Genomic DNA, 22325 nt, shown 5'->3' with positions numbered 1-22325 from the left:
GCATACTTGCTGTTTGGATCAATGCAAAAAGATGAATTGTGACTTATGCAACATGTTACAGGGGCATGATCTTGGTTTATTTTTCACCTGGCTGCATCTGAGGGAGAGGTAAGACAGGAGCTCCTTCTGTTGCCATTTGCTAACGGCTGTGGAGCCTGAATTTTCTTCCCTTTTTATAAGTTGCTGTTTTAAATGTTGGATTAACAGATATTATATAAATGTAGCAAGTAAATAAAATAGTATGTTTACTTTCCACAGCACATTCATATTATCATCTTCACTCTGGTCCTGTGAAGTGGGTTAGGCTGAGAGGGAGTAAGAAGAGATTTGTGCAAGGCCACCCCAGTGAGGTTCATGGTTGCAGGGAGAGTCAAACCCAGGCTCTCCCTATTCAACAGTCTATGGGTCTACTACATAGCTTTCTGACTTGCCTTAGAAATTCATTCACAGGATCTCATGCTGTGAGCACCAGCACCTCACACACATTAACACTTGTCTCTTCATCAACATAGTTGACATTCTATCATGCTGACTATGCAACTGCCAGTCTTGACCTTACTGTACTTTCCAGAAAATCAGCCCTATTGAACTCAGTGGAAACATTTCAAGTAAACATGTTGGTTATCCGTTTGCAATGTACTCCTAGAGAAATTAGCTACAAAACGGACTTTGATTTTTAATAAGTCTATAGATTCCTGGGCAATTTCCCCAGGAAGTGGAATGACCAGTGTTCTGCTAATTATTTAAAAAGGGAAAATAGGATTGCTCAATCAGCTACAGGGAGCCTGGGAGAAAGGACAGAGGTTTAAAAAACCAAATAGCAGATAATAGAGAAAGATAGGAATTTGCTAAAAAATGATGTATCAAGAAGAGCTTTAGGCAGCTCCAGGGTGTCGTTACAAATAGTTTCAGGTTTTTTGGAAACAACAATATTGACTCTGAACATTCTAGGTATATAATGTATTGGCAACCTTCAGTCTCGAAAGACTATGGTATCGCGCTCTGAAAGGTGGTTCTGGCACAGCGTCTAGTGTGGCTGAAAAGGCCAATCCGGGAGTGACAATCCCTTCCACACAGGGAGCAAGTGCAGTCTGTCCCTGGTCTGTCTCCCTGGCTATGGGCCTTCCTTCTTTGCCTCTTAGCCTCAGACTGTTGGCAAAGTGTCTCTTCAAACTGGGAAAGGCCATGCTGCACAGCCTGCCTCCAAGCGGGCCGCTCAGAGGCCAGGGTTTCCCACTTGTTGAGGTCCATCCCTAAGGCCTTCAGATCCCTCTTGCAGATGTCCTTGTATCGCAGCTGTGGTCTACCTGTAGGGCGCTTTCCTTGCACGAGTTCTCCATAGAGGAGATCCTTTGGGATCCGGCCATCATCCATTCTCACGACATGACCAAGCCAACGCAGGCGTCTCTGTTTCAGCAGTGAATACATGCTAGGGATTCCAGCACGTTCCAGGACTGTGTTGTTTGGAACTTTGTCCTGCCAGGTGATGCCGAGGATGCGTCGGAGGCAGCGCATGTGGAAAGCGCTCAGTTTCCTCTCCTGTTGTGAGCGGAGAGTCCATGACTCGCTGCAGTACAGAAGTGTACTCAGGACGCAAGCTCTGTAGACCTGGATCTTGGTATGTTCCGTCAGCTTCTTGTTGGACCAGACTCTCTTTGTGAGTCTGGAAAACGTGGTAGCTGCTTTACCGATGCGCTTGTTTAGCTCGGTATCGAGAGAATGAGTGTCGGAGATCGTTGAGCCAAGGTACACAAAGTCATGGACAACCTCCAGTTCATGCTCAGAGATTGTAATGCAGGGAGGTGAGTCCACATCCTGAACCATGACCTGTGTTTTCTTCAGGCTGATTGTCAGTCCAAAATCTTGGCAGGCCTTGCTAAAACGATCCATGAGCTGCTGGAGATCTTTGGCAGAGTGGGTAGTGACAGCTGCATTCTAGGTAAGACAGGTGAAATCAAGCAGAAGTAATGGGGCTGTAGTATAAGAAAAGACTCATATTTGCTTATGCTAACAAATAACAGTTAGGTCTGGTCTAGAGGGTAGAGCTGCTGTTAAGTCCAAAGTCAACATCTGAAGGTCACCAGTTCAAGATCATGGGAAGTGTCAGTGTGTGGTGAGACCTCAAAGCTGACAAGCTTAGCTGAGCTCTCTTGAGTGGGAGAGAAGTGGGAGACGAAAAGAAGCTGGCTGCAGCTGTTTGTTTCAGACCTCATTGATAAATTAAAAATCAATAAGTCACTGGGCCCTGATGGCATCCACCCAAGAGTTATTAAGGAATTAAAGAATGAAGTTGCTGATCTCTTGACTAAAATATGCAACTTGTCCTTCAAAACAGCCACAGTGCCAGAGGATTGGAGGATAGTAAATGTCGCACCGATTTTTATAAAAGGAAGGAGGGGGGATGCAGAAAACTAGGCTGGTCAGCCTAACATCTATACCGGGTAAGATGGTAGAATGCCTCATCAAAGATAGACTCTCAGAACACATAGATGAACAGACCTTGCTGAGGGAGAATCGGCATGGCTTCTGTAAGGGTAAGTCTTGCCTCACAAACCTTTTAGAATTTTTGTAAAGGTCCACAGGCATGTGGATGTGGGAGAACCCGTGGACATTATATATCTGGACTTTCAGAAGGCGTTCGACACGGTCCCTCACCAAAGGCTACTGAAAAAACTCCACAGGGAATTAGAGGGCAGGTCCTCTCCTGGACTGCGACCTGGTTGAAGGCCAGGAAACAGAGTGGGTGTCAATGGGCAATTTTCACAATGGAGAGAAGTGAAAAGCAGTGTGCCCCAAGGATCTGTCCTGGGACCGGTGCTTTTCAACCTGTTCATAAATGACCTGGAGACAGGGGTGAGCAGTGAGGTGCCTAACTTTGCAGACAACACAAAACTTTTCTGAGTGGTGAAGACCAGAAGTGATTGTGAGGAGCTCCAGAAGGATCTCTCCAAACTGGCAGAATGGGCAGCAAAATGGCAGATGAGTTTCAATGTAGGTAAGTGTAAAGTCATGCACATTGGGGCAAAAAATCAAAACTTCACATACAGGCTGATGGGTTCTGAGCTGTCTGTGACAGATCAGATCTTGGGGTGGTGGTGGACAGGTCGATGAAAGTGTTGACCCAGTATGTGGTGGCAGTAAAGAAGGCCAATTCTATGCTTGGGATCATTAGAAAAGGTATTGAGAACAAAACAGCTAATATTATAATGCCGTTGTACAAATCGATGGTAGGGCCACACCTGGAGTATTGTGTCCAGTTCTGGTCGCCGCATCTCAAAAAGGACATAGTGGAAATGGAAAAGGTGCAAAAGAGAGCAACTAAGATGATTGCTGGGCTGAGGCACCTTTCTTATGAGGAAAGGCTTTGGTGTTTGGGCCTCTTCAGCCTAGAAAAGAGGCACCTGAGGGGGGACATGATTGAGACATACAAAATTATGCACAGGAAGGATAAAGTGGATAGAGAGATGCTCTTTTCCCTCACACAACACCAGAACCAGGGGACATCAACTAAAATTGAGTGTTGGGAGAATTAGGACAGACAAAATAAAATATTTCTTTACTGAGCATGTGGCTGGTCTGTGGAACTCCTTGCCTCAGGATGTGGTGATGGCATCTGGCCTGGATGGCTTTAAAAGGGAATTGGACAAGTTTCTGGAGGAAAAATCCTTTCCTTCAGGCCATTCAAGTCACTCAGGCAATGAACCAGAAGCTCAGCACCATGCATACAGCTGGCACTTCCTGTACCTAAAGGGGGCACTTTAGCTAGTTGGAGAGACCATGAGGGATTTCCTATCTTGTATTTTTCTTCCCAGGAAGTCTCCTTTAGTGTGCAGATTGCTATTCTCCAGATGACTTCCTTCCCCCTCCTCCTGAAGATGCTCTGCTATACAGACACAATCTTTGTCCTTCTCGCCCTTCTATCCAATTATGTAGTTCCTTCAATAACATTTTTCCTTCATTTATAACCACCAGCCTAGCAGTGATCTTAACAGAAGTCTCCCAAAACATGCTTTGTAAACCAGCTGTGCCAACATTTCTCACAGCTATGAAGCTATTTGCACTTGGGATCTTTGCCTTGCATAATCTACTGATATGGAGAGCTCCTCTTTGGCATCTTACTTCATTCTAATGTAAAATAGACATATTTGAGCCAGGATAGTTCCATATCTGTGAGGCTTGTTCTTCGGGGTCCTGTAAGAAGGCAGGAGGTCCTAGATTCAGAAAATCAGATTCCATTCTGGCACACAGACTCACCAGTAAAACCTTATGTCCAATTCTGGACATAAAAGGTGTCCACATGAAAAGGTGCACATGAAAAGGTGAAGGCACATGAAAGGTGAAGGCCTTGATGCACATGAAAAGGTGAAGGCCTTGGTGTGAATGTGTTACAAAAAGCAAGATCTGCTAAATCTAGTCTGCCAGCTGTTTGTAGTGAGGGCATACCTTGTAAACTCAAAAGCAACTAGATAACCATGGGAAACAGCAGCTACAGACTGGAAAATTAGAAAGATATTTGTTTACACTGATGGCATTAACTTATGAATCACCTATTCTCTGAATCTTAGCTAGGTTAACAAGCTTGATGAACTGTGGAAACTTTTACAGCTAACAAAGGTCAATGTCCCATTTGGGACAGGGAACCATCTGTTCATTTATTTTGCTGTGAAAACTGTTTGGTGAATGTTTGTGTTGAAAAGTGGTAGATAAATCATTGTCATGGCACTCAGGAAGAGTACAAGACAGGCTTCTTCACTTGTCTTGCTTATTAAAAGAGGCGACAATTGTCACCAGCTAGTACCACTGAGTAATGCATTCAGAGCATCAGTGATGTGCCAAGGGTAGGTGGGAAAAAAGTAGCCACTTCCACATGTATGCTCTCTAAGAGAAGCCATGTTCTTATAATGTATACAGATTATTGGTAGGTACTGATTTTTTTAAAATCTTCCAGCTGTATCTATTTTGCTTGGCGCAAAACTCAAGTTTACTTGAGAACTGGAATTCCTGGTTCTGCATATGTCTACGGAAGCAAATGTTTGTCAGATGTGTGTGCAAGTGGGAGGATGCAGTTCAAGTTATAAGGAAATACATATTTTGAACTGAAAACATATGCTTACCTACCATATATAGGAGGAAGAAAAGCCAACTGGCACTGCAACTGTGAGGCATCTTCAGTTCCTCCTTCTGATTGTTCAACTTTTCAAATATTTATTTTTTTAATTGTACGTGTAGTCTTTATCACAGCATATAATCAGCATGCATGCTTTATTCCTCTGGCATTTTAGAAGTTACACATATAACATGGATCTGTATTTTTTCATGCCATATATAAGAAACAAAAACAAATTTGCCTTCTCTAATCATAGAAGCTTCTTAATTTTAAAGAAATGGTGTGGTGTCATGGTTAATGTGTTAGGGTAAGAGCCAGAACAGACATTACTTTTATCATATGATTTTGAAATTCCATGTGGCTACAGTATTTTCATCTGTGCTTTGTTTTTCCACGGAGTTGATAAAGTCCCGTCCCCCCCCATTCCATTATTTCAGTTTTAATTGTTTGATGGGGAATTCCTGTAGTAATTAATTCAGAAGTAGACCAGAATACAGGCCCAAACTTTTTATACACTGATTTTTTTATTCACAGATTAGACTCAACACTGATGGCCACTGCAGATAAGAAGCACCCTGCTGAACCCTGGAGAAGGGGGGAAAAAGTTCTCTTTACAATTCCCATTCTACAAACAACTTTTTTTGGGAGTCAACAGCTATTTTGCAGCTCACTCTGAGAAAAGCACTCTGAGCTCACCCCTCACTCTGGCTTGCTTAACAATGGAATACGGAAGTGATTAATCACCTTAAGGTGATTAAGAGGTGAAAAACGGTGTGCTCCAAGGATCTGTCCTGGACTGTTGCTTTTCAACCTGTTCATAAATGACCTGGAGACAGGGGTGAGCAGCAAGGTGGCTAAATTCACAGAAGACACCAAACTTTTCTGAGTGGTGAAGACCAGAAATGATTGTGAGGAGCTCCAGAAGGATCTCTCCAGACTGGCAGAATGGGCAGCAAAATGGCAGATGCGCTTCAATGTCAGTAAGTGTAAAGTCATGCACATTGGGGCAAAAAATCAAAACTTCACATATAGGCTGATGGGTTCTGAGCTGTCTGTGGCAGATCAGGAGAGAGATCTTGGGGTGGTGGTGGACCGGTCGATGAAAGTGTTGACTCAATGTGCGGCGGCAGTGAAGAAGGCCAATTCTATGCTTGGGATCATTAGAAAAGATATTGAGAACAAAATGAATAATATTATAATGCTGTTGTACAAATCGATGATATGGCCACACCTGGAATATTGTGTTCAGTTCTGGTCACTGCATCTCAAAAAGGACATAGTGGAAATGGAAAAGGTGCAAAAGAGAGTGACTAAAATGATTACTGGGCTGGGGCATCTTCCTTATGAGGAAAGGCTTTGGTGTTTGGGCCTCTTCAGCCTAGAAAAGAGGCACCTGGAGGGGGACATGATTGAGACATACAAAATTATGCAGGAGAAGGATAGAGTAGATAGAAATATGCTCTTTTCCCTCTCACACAACACCAGAACCAGGGGACATCCACTAAACCTGAGTGTTGGGAGAGTTAGGACAGACAAAAGAAAATATTTCTTTACTCAGCGTGTAGTTGGTCTGTGGAACTCCTTGCCGCAGGATGCAGTGATGGCATCTGGCCTAGATGCCTTTAAAAAGGAATTGGACAAGTTTCCGGAGGAAAAATCCATCACAGGTTACAAGCCATGATGTGTATGTGCAACCTCCTGATTTTAGAAATGAGCTATGTCAGAATGCCAGATGCAAGGGAGGGCTCAAGGATGCAGGTCTCTTGTTGTCTTGTGTGCTCCCTGGGGCATTTGCTGGGTCGCTGTGAGATACAGGAAGCTGGACTAGATGGGCCTATGGCCTGATCCAGCGGGGCTGTTCTTTTGTTCTTACCAGCCACAAGCAAGGGGGGGCACTTTTCTGGGAGTGAGCTGCAAAATAGCAGTTCTAATGGACGGCCTGACTGACTTCTGTGTGTTTTAACTACTTTATCATCTTTTTTGGCATCTGTGGGGAGTCTCAGAACCCAACTTCAGTGGATACCGAGGTCCCACCTGTACTTCCACCAGATCACTGATGCAAGAAGAGTTTGGACCAGAAATTTCTCACATTGGAACAACTCCATGGACTGAATGGCTGATGGTATTTTTCTGTGGGAAAATAGCCCACACAATAATTGAGAACTTGTTCTGGCTCTAGGGCTGGAGGTACCCAGGTTCCAATCAGGTGTGGTGGGTGGGGGGAGGCAGAACCTCCTCATCAGAGTCTTTCGAAAAGTGCCACAGCCTTGGGAGGTGTGCAAGCATACCTACTCAGAGAGGTGCATGGTTGTGTTAAGACTGGAATCAGGGACATGTGGTGGGTGGGGAAGCAGAGCCTCTCCACTGGAGTCCTTTGGAAAGCACTGCTGCCATGGGAGGTGTGCAAGTACATGCAACCCACGCGCTCTATACATACAACCACTGGGTTGTATGTGTTTGCACACCTCCCGCGGCTTTTCAAAGGACTCCAGTGGGGAGGCTCTGCCTCACCTGCCTCCCCACCCACCACATGTCCCTGATTCCAATCTTCTCACAGCCATGTGATGCCAGGCCTGCGGCACACACGCAGCCTCAGCTGGCTTGCAGGGCTGTTGTGAGCTAACAACCTGGAAGGGGGGAGCAGCCTCCAGCCCTCCTTGTGCTACTTGAAACAGAGACACGCTGAAGTGCCTGGTGCCCCGGCAACCCGAGTTCTTAATGCACATGTGGATGGCATTTCCGCCGGGTGAGCCTTCCCCCCCCCCCCGGCTGGTGGGGCTGCGGAGGCGCTTGTGCCCGCCCGCCAGCGAGCTAGTGAGCGAGCGAGCGAGGCGCAGCCAGGCAGCCTCTTCTTCGGGAGGGCGCAGCAGCAGCAGGCTCAGCTCCAGGGCGCAGGCGCTGCCGCAGCGAGGCCGGGACGAGCGCGGCCCGGCCAGTGGGAGGAGGCTCGGGCAGGGCTGCGCGCTCGCATCCTGCCGGCCGGAGGGAAGAGCCGCCGAGCCTGCCCAGCCGCCGGGATGGCCGCGCCGCTGACCGACAGCGAGAAGAGGAAGCAGATCAGCGTGCGGGGCATCGCCGGGCTGGGCGACGTGGCCGAGATCCGCAAGAGCTTCAACCGGCACCTCCACTTCACCCTGGTGAAGGACAGGAACGTGGCCACCCCGCGGGACTACTACTTCGCCCTCGCCCACACCGTGCGCGACCACCTGGTGGGGCGCTGGATCCGCACCCAGCAGTACTACTACGAGAAGGACCCCAAGGTGAGCCGCCTTCCTCCTCCTCGCGGGGCATCGCCAAGGCCCCCAGGGCGGCCCTGCCGCTGCAAAGCCCCCCTCTGCTGGCCTGCGTGGGCCACATCCCGCCGGCACCGGTGCAGCCCCAGGTAGCGGAACAGATGCTCCCTTGCATTGAGGAGGCCTCTGACTCTCATGCCCCATTGGCATGGCTGCATCAGTGCTGGAAAGTTGGCTAGGATTGGGCCCTCTGTCTGTCTGGCCCTTTCCACACTGCGGTTTCCTTGCAAAGAAGTTGCGTGCCAAAAAGCTGCCAGACCTTGGTGAGCCGGAATGCCCAACTCGGCAGAGAGGAACCTGGCAAATCCAGACAGGTCCTGGCAAATCCACATTGAAGTCACTGGCAAAAACCTTATCCCCAGTGGTTGTTTTCATTGCAGTGGATTTGCCACTGCAGTGAGCGTGAGCGTGAGAGATGATCTGAACGAAAGGATCTGATGGGCAGGACTGAAATTTGGAGGAAGGGATGGCAGAGTTCTGGATGAGGGACAGTCAGTCAAAGACACACTGCACTTCAGGGCTCAGTGAGCAAAGCGGAGCACAGAGGAAGAAGAGCCCCAGCAGGGTTTGAGGTTTTTTTGCTGGCCTAGGCCAATTAAGCATTTGCTGCCTGAGCCGCCTCCTGCAGAACGCATGAGGACAGCACAGGGAGCCCCAGTGCTCAGGAGGTAAGCCTGTTTTGGGTCTGTGCTACTTCAGGCCGACAGTGAGGGGCTGCATAATTAATTATCTCTCAGAATGAGGCACAGGGCTCATATGTATAGAAAGCTAGCATGTCAGGGAGAAGGCTACTTCGAACCTTTTTTTCCTGACATCTAGCTTTCTGGATGGAGGAGACTTTGTGCATGAAGAAGTATTCCAACAGGAGGGCCCCCCCTTGCAGTCTGAAGAAGTATAACCCAGACACAAGGTTACCACAGGCAGTGGCGTAGCTAATGATCGTGTAGCCCGGTGCCAAGTTCAAAATGTTGCCCCAGAAGTGATTTCACAACCTGAAGTGACATCATACCCAGGCTTTTTAAAAAGTGAAAATTGGGAAGAACTCACCTCCTCTCCCCCAGCAGTTCACCACCCACTTGCTCTGCTGCCTGCACCCAGTCAATGCATAGCTAAGGCATCTATCTATCTGCTACGTGGGGTCAAAGAAGATTTTGTAGCCCCCCCTGCACGACAAAATCAAATTTAATTAAGTAAATAAATAAAAAGTTATTGGTTCCATGCTGTATCATAATAACATCTCATTGGCACTCAGAATAGTCTCAATTTGGACTTAAGGTCAGTTTAAGGACTTAAGCAAATCCACTTTTTGTTCCATAAGGCAGTTGTGTTTGTTTTTTCTGGTTAATTGGTCATAACCTTTGATAGAAAACAGATATTCCAGTGCAATTTGTTTAATTCCATTCTTCATTAATTTACCTTTCCAATGATATATAACATGATGGTATTATTCATACATACCAAGATTTTCACAATTTTGGTCACTAGTGTCAAGCTCAGCTTGTTGCCCCCCCCAAAGCTTGATGCCCGGTGCAGCTGCTACCACCTGCACTCCCTTAGCTACGCCACTGACCACAGGGAGGGTGGAGAGTCCTGCTAGCTGCAGGTGTAGAGGAGGTTCAAGTTGAACTGCCCCTCCCACATACAAGTGAGAAGACGACCCTGAAAAAAGAAGAAAGGCTGGATGTGCATGCAGCATGACCGTGCATGTCTTCAAGTGTGTGAGGCCAGTTTGACAGAGAGAGTATGCTTCAAAACTGACCCTTTGGCTATACCCTGGTGAGCCTGTGGGGTCAGAAAAGGCTCTGGGTTATATTTTGTAGAGTGCAGGCAATATCATAAATGCCCATAAATGGCTAAGTGGTCTCTGTGCTCCCTAGGACCTGCCATGGTTCTCTTTCTAAGACATCAGTGTGGCTGAAGAAGGCAGGGCCTAGGAGAAGGAGTTAAAGGGGGTAATTTGTACCCATTCCCAGGGTCAGAAAGGGGGCCCAGGAGCCAAAGGAGAGGGCCCAGACAGTTCCTGGGATCTGACATTTTCCTATCTCACCTGAACTCGCTGCCAGCACATGATGCTGGGGCACAACCATGTGCATGCAGTGTTAACTGCTGCTGCAAGCAATACACACCGGGACCAGGAAAACATCCATGACCTTCTTAACACAGTGTCAAATCTGGGAGGAAACTGGCCTGCTACAGTAGCTCTTTGTCTTGTGGATCCCATAACCATGAAAAAGTATAGCACAGGGACCCAGCTGTGGGGCTACAGCTGCTGCAGAAGTTCATTTTGGTTCATTCTATTGTGAGCCTAAATACTATGATGCTAATATTCTGCAATCAATTTTCTGGATTTCAAAGTTTTTAGAGAGTGTGTTTGGTTTTCCATATTACTTTATCTAGCTGCCAATACCACATGGTAGGGTGGACCTGGGCTCTGCATCAAGAAACCTAGTAGACATGGGCTCCAAAGACTGTTGTAGCTGTCAGCACCCTCCCCCTGCCCTAATTGTCCCCCATTCTGCCTGTCCCCATTCTGCCCTTCCCCCTTTGGGAAGGCCCCCCCCCCCAAAGGAACTTTGTACCCTCTGATAAAATTCCTCTCATAGCTCCTGGAAGAAGGTGCTCCTGGAATGTTGGCTCTCCCAGGCCAAGCTTCCCTCTGTGGTTGGCCATCCCTGGAAGGGGGGGAGGGGAGAAATAAGAGATACTTTTTAACCCATGGGTGTTTGAGATGTAGGTCTTGAAGGTCAGGTGAATTCAGAAGCTTGTTCCATGTGGGTTTACTTGAACCAAGGATGTTTATAGATCAGAGATGTTCTGAAATAAGGTGCGTTTTGTAGCAATGAAGCACTTGCTAGGAAGGACAGAGTCACTTGAAGTCTGTGAAAGCATTTCATAAAAACAAACAATTGTCTTCTTGAATCAGATCAAGGCCAGATATCTCTTGGGAAACTCACAAGGAAGGCAGGATGAAGATGACCTTCCTTGTTGTGGCCATGATAATCAAAGGTAGACTGCCTCTAAACATGGAGGGTCCATTCTCAGCTGTCATAGCTACTAGTCATTGCTTGAACTGTCTTCCATGAATTTATTGTGTGTGCGCGCGCGTGTGTGTTAATAGCCCTCACTGCACTTTGCAGCAGTGCACCGCCAAAATTATGTGTTGCATGAAGAGAATACTTATTTTGTTTGTCCTGAACTTACAGCCCAATCCTATGCATGACTACTCAGAAGTAGTCCCATTAAAGACAATGGGGCCTACTCCCAGGAAAGTATGGATAGGATTGGGCTGTTACCTGGCTAACCTTTGTTAGGTGACCCTGAGTTCCAGTGTTCTGAGAGAGAGAGAGAATAATTTCTAATTCCTCACTCTTTCCACACTGTTGGTTTTAACTGCATTTTCTGTGCCTTCTTCAGTTCTGCAATAATAAGAACTTACTTCACTGTTCAATAAGCACACCAGTGGCTTCTACTATCCATCTTCATGGCAGCAGGCAATAGCAGAACAAGAATATGTGAGAGGCAATGAGGGAAAGTATAAAAATAAGCTGGGTGAGAGACATTTCTGACAGTAAGGGATGAAGGCATGAGGGGAGGGGGACCTTCAAAGATAGGAAGGTATAACAGGAATATTGTTTGTATCACTCAATTAAATATACAGTACATTTGAAAAAGCAACTCATAAGCCTGTGTACACTTGAACTAAAATAATAACAAAATATCACCTTGCTTAATTTGTATGAATCACGTTTCGGGGCAGAACTCCTGTTGATCCTGTTCAAGGTGAAATGCATTTGTAGTAGGGGGGGAAATGGATGGATAATAGATGAAATGGCAAATTTGATTGCTGCTGTACAGAATTTGCAAAGAAACCATCAAATGACAAATCATATTTTGCATTTTGAAGCTTGAATTTTCCTCTAGCCGAGTTCCAGATTTTGGCCCCTGTCAGTTTTTGTGTCCTTGAGGTGATTATTTTCTTCATCTTTGATGGTTTTGAATTATTCAGATGTGATGGAACTTCTAATTGTTCAGTTCTTTTTTGCTCCCGCACTAACATTATGTGTTTTGATAGCATCTGTTATTGCATAATTGTTTGTTTGTGCATATACATGTGCAAGTGCTTTGCGCCCACAAGAAATATTCTACCCTGAGGTGTCACTGGCAGAGCAGCAGAAACCATTTGTGTTTTGCACCAAAGGGATTTGTTCCTGCACTTGGAAGTGGATATTTGTGCTGTCAAGAACATAAGCAGAGCAGTATGGAACTAGTGTGTGCATTATTCCATTCTGTTCAGCAGTGGGACTGACAAAGATTGCAATGGATGAATGCATGCAATGCAGTGACTTCTGCTTAAGCTTGGTAATTGGGAATGAAGACTTGAACCGAAGACTTCATGGAAAAGATGGTTCTGGAGAGATTGGAAAGAAGAGGGGAAGACTTGGCTCCACATAAGCATTCTGAAGGAAAGTTCTTGGCACGGGGGCAGCAAAAATGGATGGTCAGAATTTTATGAGAGAGTAGGAGACATTTGGGTGATTGTGAATGAGAGCAATTTTAGAGAATGGGGTTGTGGCTCAGTGGCAAAGCATTTGTTCTGAATGCCGAAAGTCCCACATTCAGTCCTGACATCCCCAGGTAGGGGTCAGAAAGACTGCACTTGTAACCATTAACCAGTTAACAACAACAACAACAACAGGGCAGGAATGGAGACCACAGGGTCATCCTCTTCCACAGTGTGTGGGATCCCTGGTCAGCAATCAGTTCTCAATAGGAGGTCATATTTTCAATGAGCAAGAAAGGAGTGGCCAGCTGCTCTGGCTCTGGCCCTAACTCATTCCTACACCAGCCAAGTCGTGGGCAAAGGGCCTTTCTCCCCCAGTATGTAAAGCAAAAGGCTTTCACCTGCCTTTTGACATTTCAGTTCATCACTGGAATTTCCTTGTCTTGTGTATGGGAGTGAAAAGTTGAAGGTCCTAAAGGCGACCTTCCTCATAATAAGGTGAAGGTTCTGAGAGGGCGAGTGGGGTTCAAGAGCCCTTTGCTTGAGTAGAAGCATCTGAGGTACATATTCTCAGGGATTAGGGGCTATGCTGGGGGCGCAAGGGGCAATAACTGGAAATCCCCTCTCACCCTTTTCTTTACACCTTTGCACTGAACTTACCCCTCCCCTCTAGTCACTAGGAGACTATGCAGCTTTTCTGCAAGCTTGTTTTAGCTGATTAACGCATGTTATTTTGGTACTATGCTCGTTCGCTAAGCAACCAACCTTGGGCTGCCATTTGGTCTGAAGGAAAGCCCTGTTTTTGTCCCTACAATAGAGGTTTAATCTGCAGAAATCAACAGAGGGAATTTCTCAGGACAGGCGCTAAACCTGATCTGCTAATTGCTGCAGACCAAACTGATGATAAAGGCACAGCACCAGGCAAATCCAAATGAGTTCAGTACAGCTTACTCCTAATTTACAGCCCAATCCTGTGCCTACCTACTCAGAAGTAAGACGCATGGAGTTCAGTGAGACCTACTTCCAGGAGAGTTTGCATAGGATTGCACCCTTCCATGAGAGTAAACCCTATTGAACAGAATGAAACTTATTTCTGAGTAAACAGGCATAGAATTGCTCAATAGGAGCTGTTGTACAGCAACATTATCACATTATCAAGAACCTGCCTGCCCTATACATAAATAATCAAGCCTGTAGTGGGGAAAAAATATCTCAAATCTGCTGCCCTGGAAGCTTTTTTTCAGCTTTGTTGTAGATAGGCCATAATTTTTCTAGCAGTGACAGAGAATGTAACAAGCAGACAGATGGATAGATGGATCTTTCCATCCAAGATGTCGGAGGGATCTTTGGTAGGCCGGGTGCCAGGCAGTTTCCAAGCTGTGTTGTCAGAAACAATCTGGCATATCTAAGTATGACTACAGAAACTGAAGTCACTGTGGCTTCACCTGTACAGAAAGCAACACTGATGTTTCAAGTCATTGTAGTAAGAGACATCAAAGATGCATTATTGGGTCTTTTCAGACTGTGATGAGAGAAGCTTGGGATTCCTCAGGAGTTTCCAGGGATTCCTCTGTGAGAATAGGATAAGTGGTAGAATGTAGGTAAAGATGTGGAGAGACCTGGATTCAAGTCCCTGTAGAGTTTGTCAGGTGAGCTTAGGCTAGTAACATTTTCTCAGCTTAACTTACTTTATGGAGTGAGAGGAAGAACTATGTATGCCACCCTGAGCTCCTTGGAGGAAGGAATTTCCCTGTATGACAAGCTTCATACAGGGAATGGGAGCCTGTAGCTCCCATTTGCTCCCCCCCTCCAGTGAGCAAGCTGCTGGGGATTTCTGGATAGATGCGCACACTCAGTTCCTGTGAAGCCCAACAGGACTAAGTGTTCATCTTAGAATACTTGCCCGAATCCTTTGCAACAGCAGTTCTCCAACTATGGGTCCAGGGCCCACTAGTGGGTCATGATCCAATTTTTAGTGATTTGCGAAACTGACAGGGCATATTAGGCTATGTGCATCAAGGGGTAAACAAGCTTCTGCTGGGGGGGCACTGCTGACCAATCACCATTATAGCTACACCCCTTGGCATTTATAAATCAGGTAGCAGCCTCTAGGGCCTCTAAAAAGTTTGAGAACCACTGCTCTGCAACATAGAGGAGTTCTTGGACAGGATTCTATCAGAAAATAGAATACTGTACTGCAGTGGTTCTCAAACGTTTAGCACTAGGATCCACTTTTCAGAATGAGAATCTGTCAGGACCCACAGGAAGTGACATCATCAAGCAGGAAAATTTTTAACAATCCAATGCAATCCAAAATTTTTAACAATCCTATGCTGAATCCTACCCACACTTACCCAGGAGTAAGTCCCATTTACTATCATTGTTAAAAGCATATACATAGTAGCCTGTACAGATCTGTCTGTACCGATCTGCCTGCCTGCCTCTACAGATACAGTAGAAGTACAGATCTGTCACATTTCCCCAAATACAGTCACATCCCATTGTAGCATCAAGTCGAATATATTAAAAATAAAATATTGAATAAAATATTGAAATGAATGGGGACCCCCCTGAAACTGGCTCGCGATCCATCTAGGGTAGGGGTGTCCAGTCATTTTGGCAGGAGGGCCACATCATCTCTCTGACACTGTGTCAGGGGCCAATTAAAAATGAATTAATTTACATTTAAAATTAGAATAAATTTACATAAATGAATTTATTAGAGATGGAACTTATATGAGTGAATGAAGGTCCTGCAATAGCTCATGGCCTATGAAAGGCCTTGCACAAAGCAAGGCTAGCCTTCCTCCGCTGCCACTGCTGCATCACAGACGTGGAACAGCAAGTAGTGGAGGGAGCCCTTATCCCACAGCTCAGGTGAGAGGTCAGAAAGTCATCCTCATGCTGAGAGCAGTTGCATTGGGCCAGCATGGGCTCCAGCAAGTCTCTGGAGGGCCAGAGGCTCATTGGAGACTGGGAGCTCCCCAAGGGCCGGATTGAGAGCCCCCAAGGGCCACAAGTGGCCCTGGGTCTGGGGTTTGGGCACCCCTGATCTAGTGTGTCCCAACCCACAGTTTGAGGAACACTGCTGTACTGTATTAGAAAACTATTGCATTGGGAAAGTGGTACCCTCCCCTTCCTGTACCATTGTCAATTGCACTTGATACTACTTCAGTTTCCATTACAAAACTGACCCAATTACAGTATCCTTTTAACAAATGCCGGTAGCGTATAAACCCGGGATTTCATACCGGAGGAAACAAACCTACTTGAAAATTTGACTGCCTCCCTCAGTATTCTGCAGGTGTTTTAGAGTCTTAATGTAGAGCAAGGGTGTCTAAGCCTTTTGGCAGGAGGGCCACATCTCTCTGACACTGTGTTGGGGCCGGGGGAAAGAATTAATTTACATTTAAAATTTGAATACAGTTACATAAATGAATATATTAGAGATGGAACTTATATTAATGAATGAAGCTCTCATGATAGCTGAAAGCCTATAAAAGACCTTGCACAAAGCAAGACCGGCCTTTCCTTTGCTGCCGCAGCTGCTTCAGACATGAAGGCCTACTGCTTGTATGAGAGGTCAAACAGTTGGCCCTTGTACTGAGAGTAGTAGGCCAGCATGGGCTCCAGCAAGTCTCCGGAGGGCCAGAGGCTCATTGGAGACTGGGGGCTCCTCGCAGGCCAGATTGGGGGTCCCTGAGGGCTGCAAATGGCCCCCAGGCCTGCTTTTGGTCACCCCTGATATAGAGAATGATTATGCTTGCTAAGTAATTTTTAAAAGGGGAAAATATTTTCCTGAGGGCTTGCATCAGGTTGTATAGAACGTAAAGTTGACATTGCTGAGGAATGTCACATGTTCAAACGTTGAAATTGTCACTTGATGTTATGGTCTTCAAGTGATGAATTTGTGAATTCACTTTTCGTCAGAGAGTTTTGAAATGAGAGTTATGTTTATTTAGCTCTGTGAGATTGTGGGCCTGAGTTAACAGTTTCTCGTTTAGGTATCGGATCAGAATGGTCATGTCCCAGTAATCAGGAAATATGGAGGCCATAACACGTGTCAAGAACAATATAAACAAATTTTCAGATTAAGGGACGGCTCCTACTGCAGCTTTCTAAGTAGATAAGAGTCCACAAATGTTTATCAGCTGTCTACTCATATTAGAGAGATTTGTGTATTATCTGCTTAGCATAGGTTCAGTGGAACAGTGTACTATTAATATTTCTGCACTCCTTATCACAAAGGAACAAAATATGCTTCATCATTCCTCTTGCATGAGTATTGTCAAGGAAAAAAGAAAGAGATATGCCCATCCTTTTTGCATCCCAGAAACAATGTAGATGGTCAAGAAAATATATAGTAAAATAAGGGCAGTAAGAAAGCTGGGTGGTTCTCAGATTAATAAACAGACAAATTAAACTTCCCAAGGACAAAATTAGTAAAGGAAACAGTGAGCTGGATCAAAACTTGCAACAAGCTGCCTTGTTGAGTCTGAGCAGGGTTCACTCTGGCCCAGTTATGTCTACTCTACCAGGCAGAGGCCTCTGTCAGTCATGCTACATGAGATAATTTAGCTGGAATTGATGGGGATTGAACATGTTTTTCTACTGAGTTATGTGGCTCCTTTCCCAGGAGCAGTTTCATGTCACCATGTCGTTCACAGGTTTGTATTAAGCATCCAAAAAAATTCAAGGCAAAATGTAAGTAAATAAATAAAATAAAGATTCGAGATGAAAATGTTCCGATATCTGATCTTAGAAGACATTATGCAGCCCACTCCTGGGCATCACTGATTGCCTATTTCCTTACCATTCGTCACCTCCAACCATTTTGCAGATCTGTGTAAAAAAATATGTATATGGCAGCTCTCTCAATTTTGAATTGATTTAGAAGATTTATACCCCACTTTCCCACTTATTAATAAGCATCTAAGGTGGTTTACAGTATAAATGCAGGATAGTTCATAAATACAGTAATTCAATAAAACAAACATTTAAAAAGGGATGGACAGGAGGTTGCACAGCAGGATCACTTCCAGATCCCTAGGAACGCCATTTGAAACCGTAACTGTGAAATGGCTGATTGTAGTAGAGAGCCCTTATTCAAGTCAGTGCTCAGCCGTGGTTCCCTTGGAAAGCCATTATTTTCCAGTCTAAACAGGGTAAATAGGGTGGTGAAATGCCATTTTGGGCACTTTTGTAATTAGGGTTGCCAACTGTTTCATGGCTCTGTAACTATGCATTTAATTGCAACCTGGCATGAAGAAAGCTAGCAAGAGAAACTTTTGTAGCACAAAGATTTGTGAAAAAGATCACATGTTGAATTTCTGCTTGTCAAGCTGTAGTGAGAATAAGACCAGTAGAAAGTTGGCCACCCTGTTTGTCTTTCTATCTCTTATTTCAGAACAGCCCCTTTGAAGCTAAATAGATTCCTAGGTTAAGTGGTTGAGGATTATCATTCAGTCTCCCAGCACAATCCTGCATATGCTTACTCAGAAGTTAGTCTCAATCTGTTTGAAGGGGCTTACTCCCAGATAAGCAGAAAGGAAAGAAGGCCGTTAATTCTCTTTGTTGCCCCAAACCTCTCTGACTGTTGGAGCCAAAGATGACTCATCTCTGTCCTTCACTCCATTTTCTTCGCACTGGACAGGAAAGTATCGCTGCTTTGTTTCTAGCTCCTGTGCAATCAAATACCCTTTTAGTTTCTCTGAGCCTTCATTGGAGTACAAAGTGGCATGACTAGACTTGCAGTGTCAAACCTGCCTCAGAATAAACATTTGCTCAGGGGAGAAGCAAATGTAGAAACAGAATAAAATGTATTATTATTATTATTCCAAACTACATGAAACACAGTTGTTAACTGGTGTTGAGCGATTGTTACAAGTCTCAGCCTAAGTATCAACCAAGTATCGGCGCAGTATTGTGATGTTCAATTGTTTGTTATTTCAATCAATCAATCAGTCTATAAGGAGAAAAGTCTCCTTATCAGATTCTACATTGCTACATTGCTACAGGGAATTTTATCCAGGCCAAGATTTGGGGGAGCAATCAGTTAAGAGGGAGGTCTTATAAACAAAACATGGGAGACTTGTCTGTAGAGAACTCTTTGGCATAAGACAGATACTTAGAAATTGTATAATAATTAAATTTTCAATATAAAATGGGTTAGAAACCAAACAGTTGCCTGTCAAGTCTCTAGATTTATATGTTTGGCTACATGTCCAGAACTGGAGAGCTTATGTAGCATAGTGGTGAAGGGACTTTGCTAGGAGTTAGAAATAATGTGATTCATATCTCAGCTGCTGCCACCACCTCCCTTCGGATTTGCAGGGCTGTTGTAAAAACTGTAACTATCTACAGGTTGAGAGTAATTATTCCTGTGGGTTCGGTTCCAAGCACTCACCTGGATGGCAAAAAAAACAACAACAACAAAACTGCACTATAGCAAATTCATTTAAAAAACAAAGTTTCTTTGCTCCAGTGATTTAAAAATAGCCCTGATGACCTTTGTGATGTAAGATAAGAGTCATTAAGAAGACAATCCATCCATCAGTCTCCTCCAAATGCTTCACTCAGCCCTTCCCTTCACCAATGCAAAGTGATCACCTTTCCTTCAGTGCTTTCCCTTCAGGGGAAGGGAGGGGTCTGGTGGGGAGAGAAAAGGATTGATGGAATGTCAGCCAACTGCCCCCCCCTCTCATATTAAGGAGGCTATTGTTAAAGGACTGTTCAGTTTTTTAAACTGATTTTAAAGGGATGCATTTTCCCCTTCTCTGGGGATCAGCACATTCCTTCTCATTTGCAGGGGCCATTCCTGTTGAGTCAAATCCGTGTATAAAAATCCGTGTATAAATAGGCTGGACCTGAAATGCATTGAAATGCTTTGATGACAGAGCCAGCTTGTTAGTTGGTGGGAACTAGAGAGACTCGGGTTCGAAACCTCTCTCATCAGTGAAACTCACTGGGTGACCTTGGGCAAGTTACCATCTCTTCACCTAACCTTCCTCACAAGGCTGTTGAGGATAAAATGGAGTGTGGGGAACCATGTAAGCTGCCCTGAATACCTTTTCAGGTACTGTGTAAATACAGTATATAGGGCAGGAGCTTCTGAATTGAGCCCAAGATTTGCATGTGCCCCATAGAATTTTTGAACATCAACTGCCAGGCTGTGTCACAGTGCATTTGACAGTCTCTTCAGTTTCAAGTCAGTTTGAAGTGACTTGTCAGACAGTGTTGTTTGGGAAGCTGATCTTCTAGTTGCACAATTTTTTGTTCATTGATTGTAGAGCTCATACCCATTTTACATCGTATTGGCAACCTTCAGTCTCGAAAGACTATGGTATCACGCTCTGAAAGGTGGTTCTGGCACAGCGTCTAGTGTGGCTGAAAAGGCCAATCCGGGAGTGATAATCCCTTCCACACTGGGAGCAAGTGCAGTCTGTCCCTGGTCTGTCTCCCTGGCTATGGGCCTTCCTTCTTTGCCTCTTAGCCTCGGACTGCTGGCAAAGTGTCTCTTCAAACTGGGAAAGGCCATGCTGCACAGCCTGCCTCCAAGCAGACCGCTCAGAGGCCAGGGTTTCCCACTTGTTGAGGTCCATCCCTAAGGCCTTCAGATCCCTCTTGCAGATGTCCTTGTATCGCAGCTGTGGTCTACCTGTAAGGTGCTTTCCTTGCACGAGTTCTCCATAGAGGAGATCCTTTGGGATCCGCCCATCATCCATTCTCACGACATGACCGAGCCAACACAGGCGTCTCTGTTTCAGCAGTGCATACATGCTAGGGATTCCAGCACGTTCCAGGACTGTGTTGTTAGGAACTTTGTCCTGCCAGGTGATGCCGAGAATGCGCCAGAGGCAGCGCATGTGGAAAGCGTTCAGTTTCCTCTCCTGTTGTGAGCGGAGAGTCCATGACTCGCTGCAGTACAGAAGTGTACTCAGGACGCAAGCTCTGTAGACCTGGATCCTGGTATGTTCTGTCAGCTTCTTGTTGGACCAGACTCTCTTTGTGAGTCTGGAAAACGTGGTAGCTGCTTTACCGATGCGTTTGTTTAGCTCAGTATCGAGAGAAAGAGTGTCAGAGATCGTTGAGCCAAGGTACACAGTCATGGACAACCTCCAGTTCATGTGCAGAGATTGTAATGCAGGGAGGTGAGTCCACATCCTGAACCATGACCTGTGTTTTCTTCAGGCTGATTGTCAGTCCAAAATCTTGGCAGGCCTTGCTAAAACGATCCATGAGCTGCTGGAGATCTTTGGCAGAGTGGGTAGTGACAGCTGCATCGTTGGCAAAGAGGAAGTCACGCAGACATTTCAGCTGAACTTTGGACTTTGCTCTCAGTCTGGAGAGGTTGAAGAGCTTTCCATCTGATCTGGTTTGGAGATAGATGCCTTCTGTTGCAGTTACAAAGGCCTGCTTCAGCAGGACAGCGAAGAAAATCCCAAACAAGGTTGGTGCAAGAACACAGCCCTGCTTCACGCCGCTTCGGATGTCAAAGGGATCTGATGTGGAGCCATCGAAGACAACAGTGCCCTTCATGTCCTTGTGGAAGGATCTGATGATACTGAGGAGCCTGGGTGGACATTCGATCTTGGGGAGAATCTTGAAGAGGCCGTCCCTGATGACCAGGTCAAAATCCTTCGTGAGATCTATGAAGGCTATAAAGAGTGGCTGTCGTTGTTCCCTGCATTTCTCCTGCAGTTGTCTAAGGGAGAATACCATATCAGTGGTGGACCTGCTGGCTCGGAATCCGCACTGTGATTCTGGATAAACGCTCTCTGCAAGTACCTGGAGCCTCTTTAGTGCAACTTGGGCAAACAACTTTCCTACAACGCTAAGGAGAGAGATGCCACGGTAGCTGTTGCAGTCACCCCTGTCACCTTTGTTCTTGTACAGCGTGATGATGTTTGCATCCCTCATGTCTTGAGGTACTTCACCTTCTCTCCAGCAGAGACAGAGGATTTCATGCAGCTCAGTAGCGATGATCTCTTTGCAGCATTTTAGGACTTCAGCAGGGATGCTGTCTTTTCCAGGTGCCTTGCCAAAGGCAAGGGAGCCCAGGGCCACGTGAAGTTTTTCTAGGGTTGGTTCACTGTCAAGCTCCTCCAGCACAGGCAGGCACTCAATGTTGTTTAGCGCTTCTTCGGTGACTACATTTTCTCTGGAATATAGCTCAGAGTAGTGCTGCACCCAGCGTTCCGTCTGCTGCGCCCGATCCTGGATGACCTCGCCTGTGGCAGACTTCAGAGGGGCAATTTTCTTCTGGGTTGGACTTAGGGCCTGCTTGATACCATCAAACATCCCCTTGATGTTGCCTGTGTCAGCTGCTACCTGTATCTGGGAGCAGAGCTGAAGCCAGTAGTCGTTAGCACATCTCCTGGCAGTCTGCTGGACTTTGCTGCGAGCAGCTCGGAGGACCAGCAGG

General features: G+C 45.7%; 1 protein-coding gene across 1 annotated transcript in view; it reads left to right on the top strand.

Moving 5' to 3' along the window:
- Nucleotides 1-8002: 8002 nt before the first annotated feature.
- PYGB (glycogen phosphorylase B) overlaps nt 8003-22325 on the top strand; it is a 60579-nt gene continuing 46256 nt past the window's right edge. The window contains exon 1 of the mRNA XM_066625536.1: nt 8003-8367. Within this exon, the coding sequence (XP_066481633.1) occupies nt 8125-8367 (243 nt within the window). The 5' untranslated portion in view covers nt 8003-8124. The remainder of the gene's footprint in view (nt 8368-22325) is intronic.

Source organism: Tiliqua scincoides, chromosome 1, assembly GCF_035046505.1.
Source record: "Tiliqua scincoides isolate rTilSci1 chromosome 1, rTilSci1.hap2, whole genome shotgun sequence".
Classification (NCBI taxonomy): Eukaryota; Metazoa; Chordata; class Lepidosauria; order Squamata; family Scincidae; genus Tiliqua; species Tiliqua scincoides.
The sequence above is the reverse complement of the archived record's forward strand: the minus strand, read 5'-3'. Positions and strand labels throughout refer to the sequence as shown.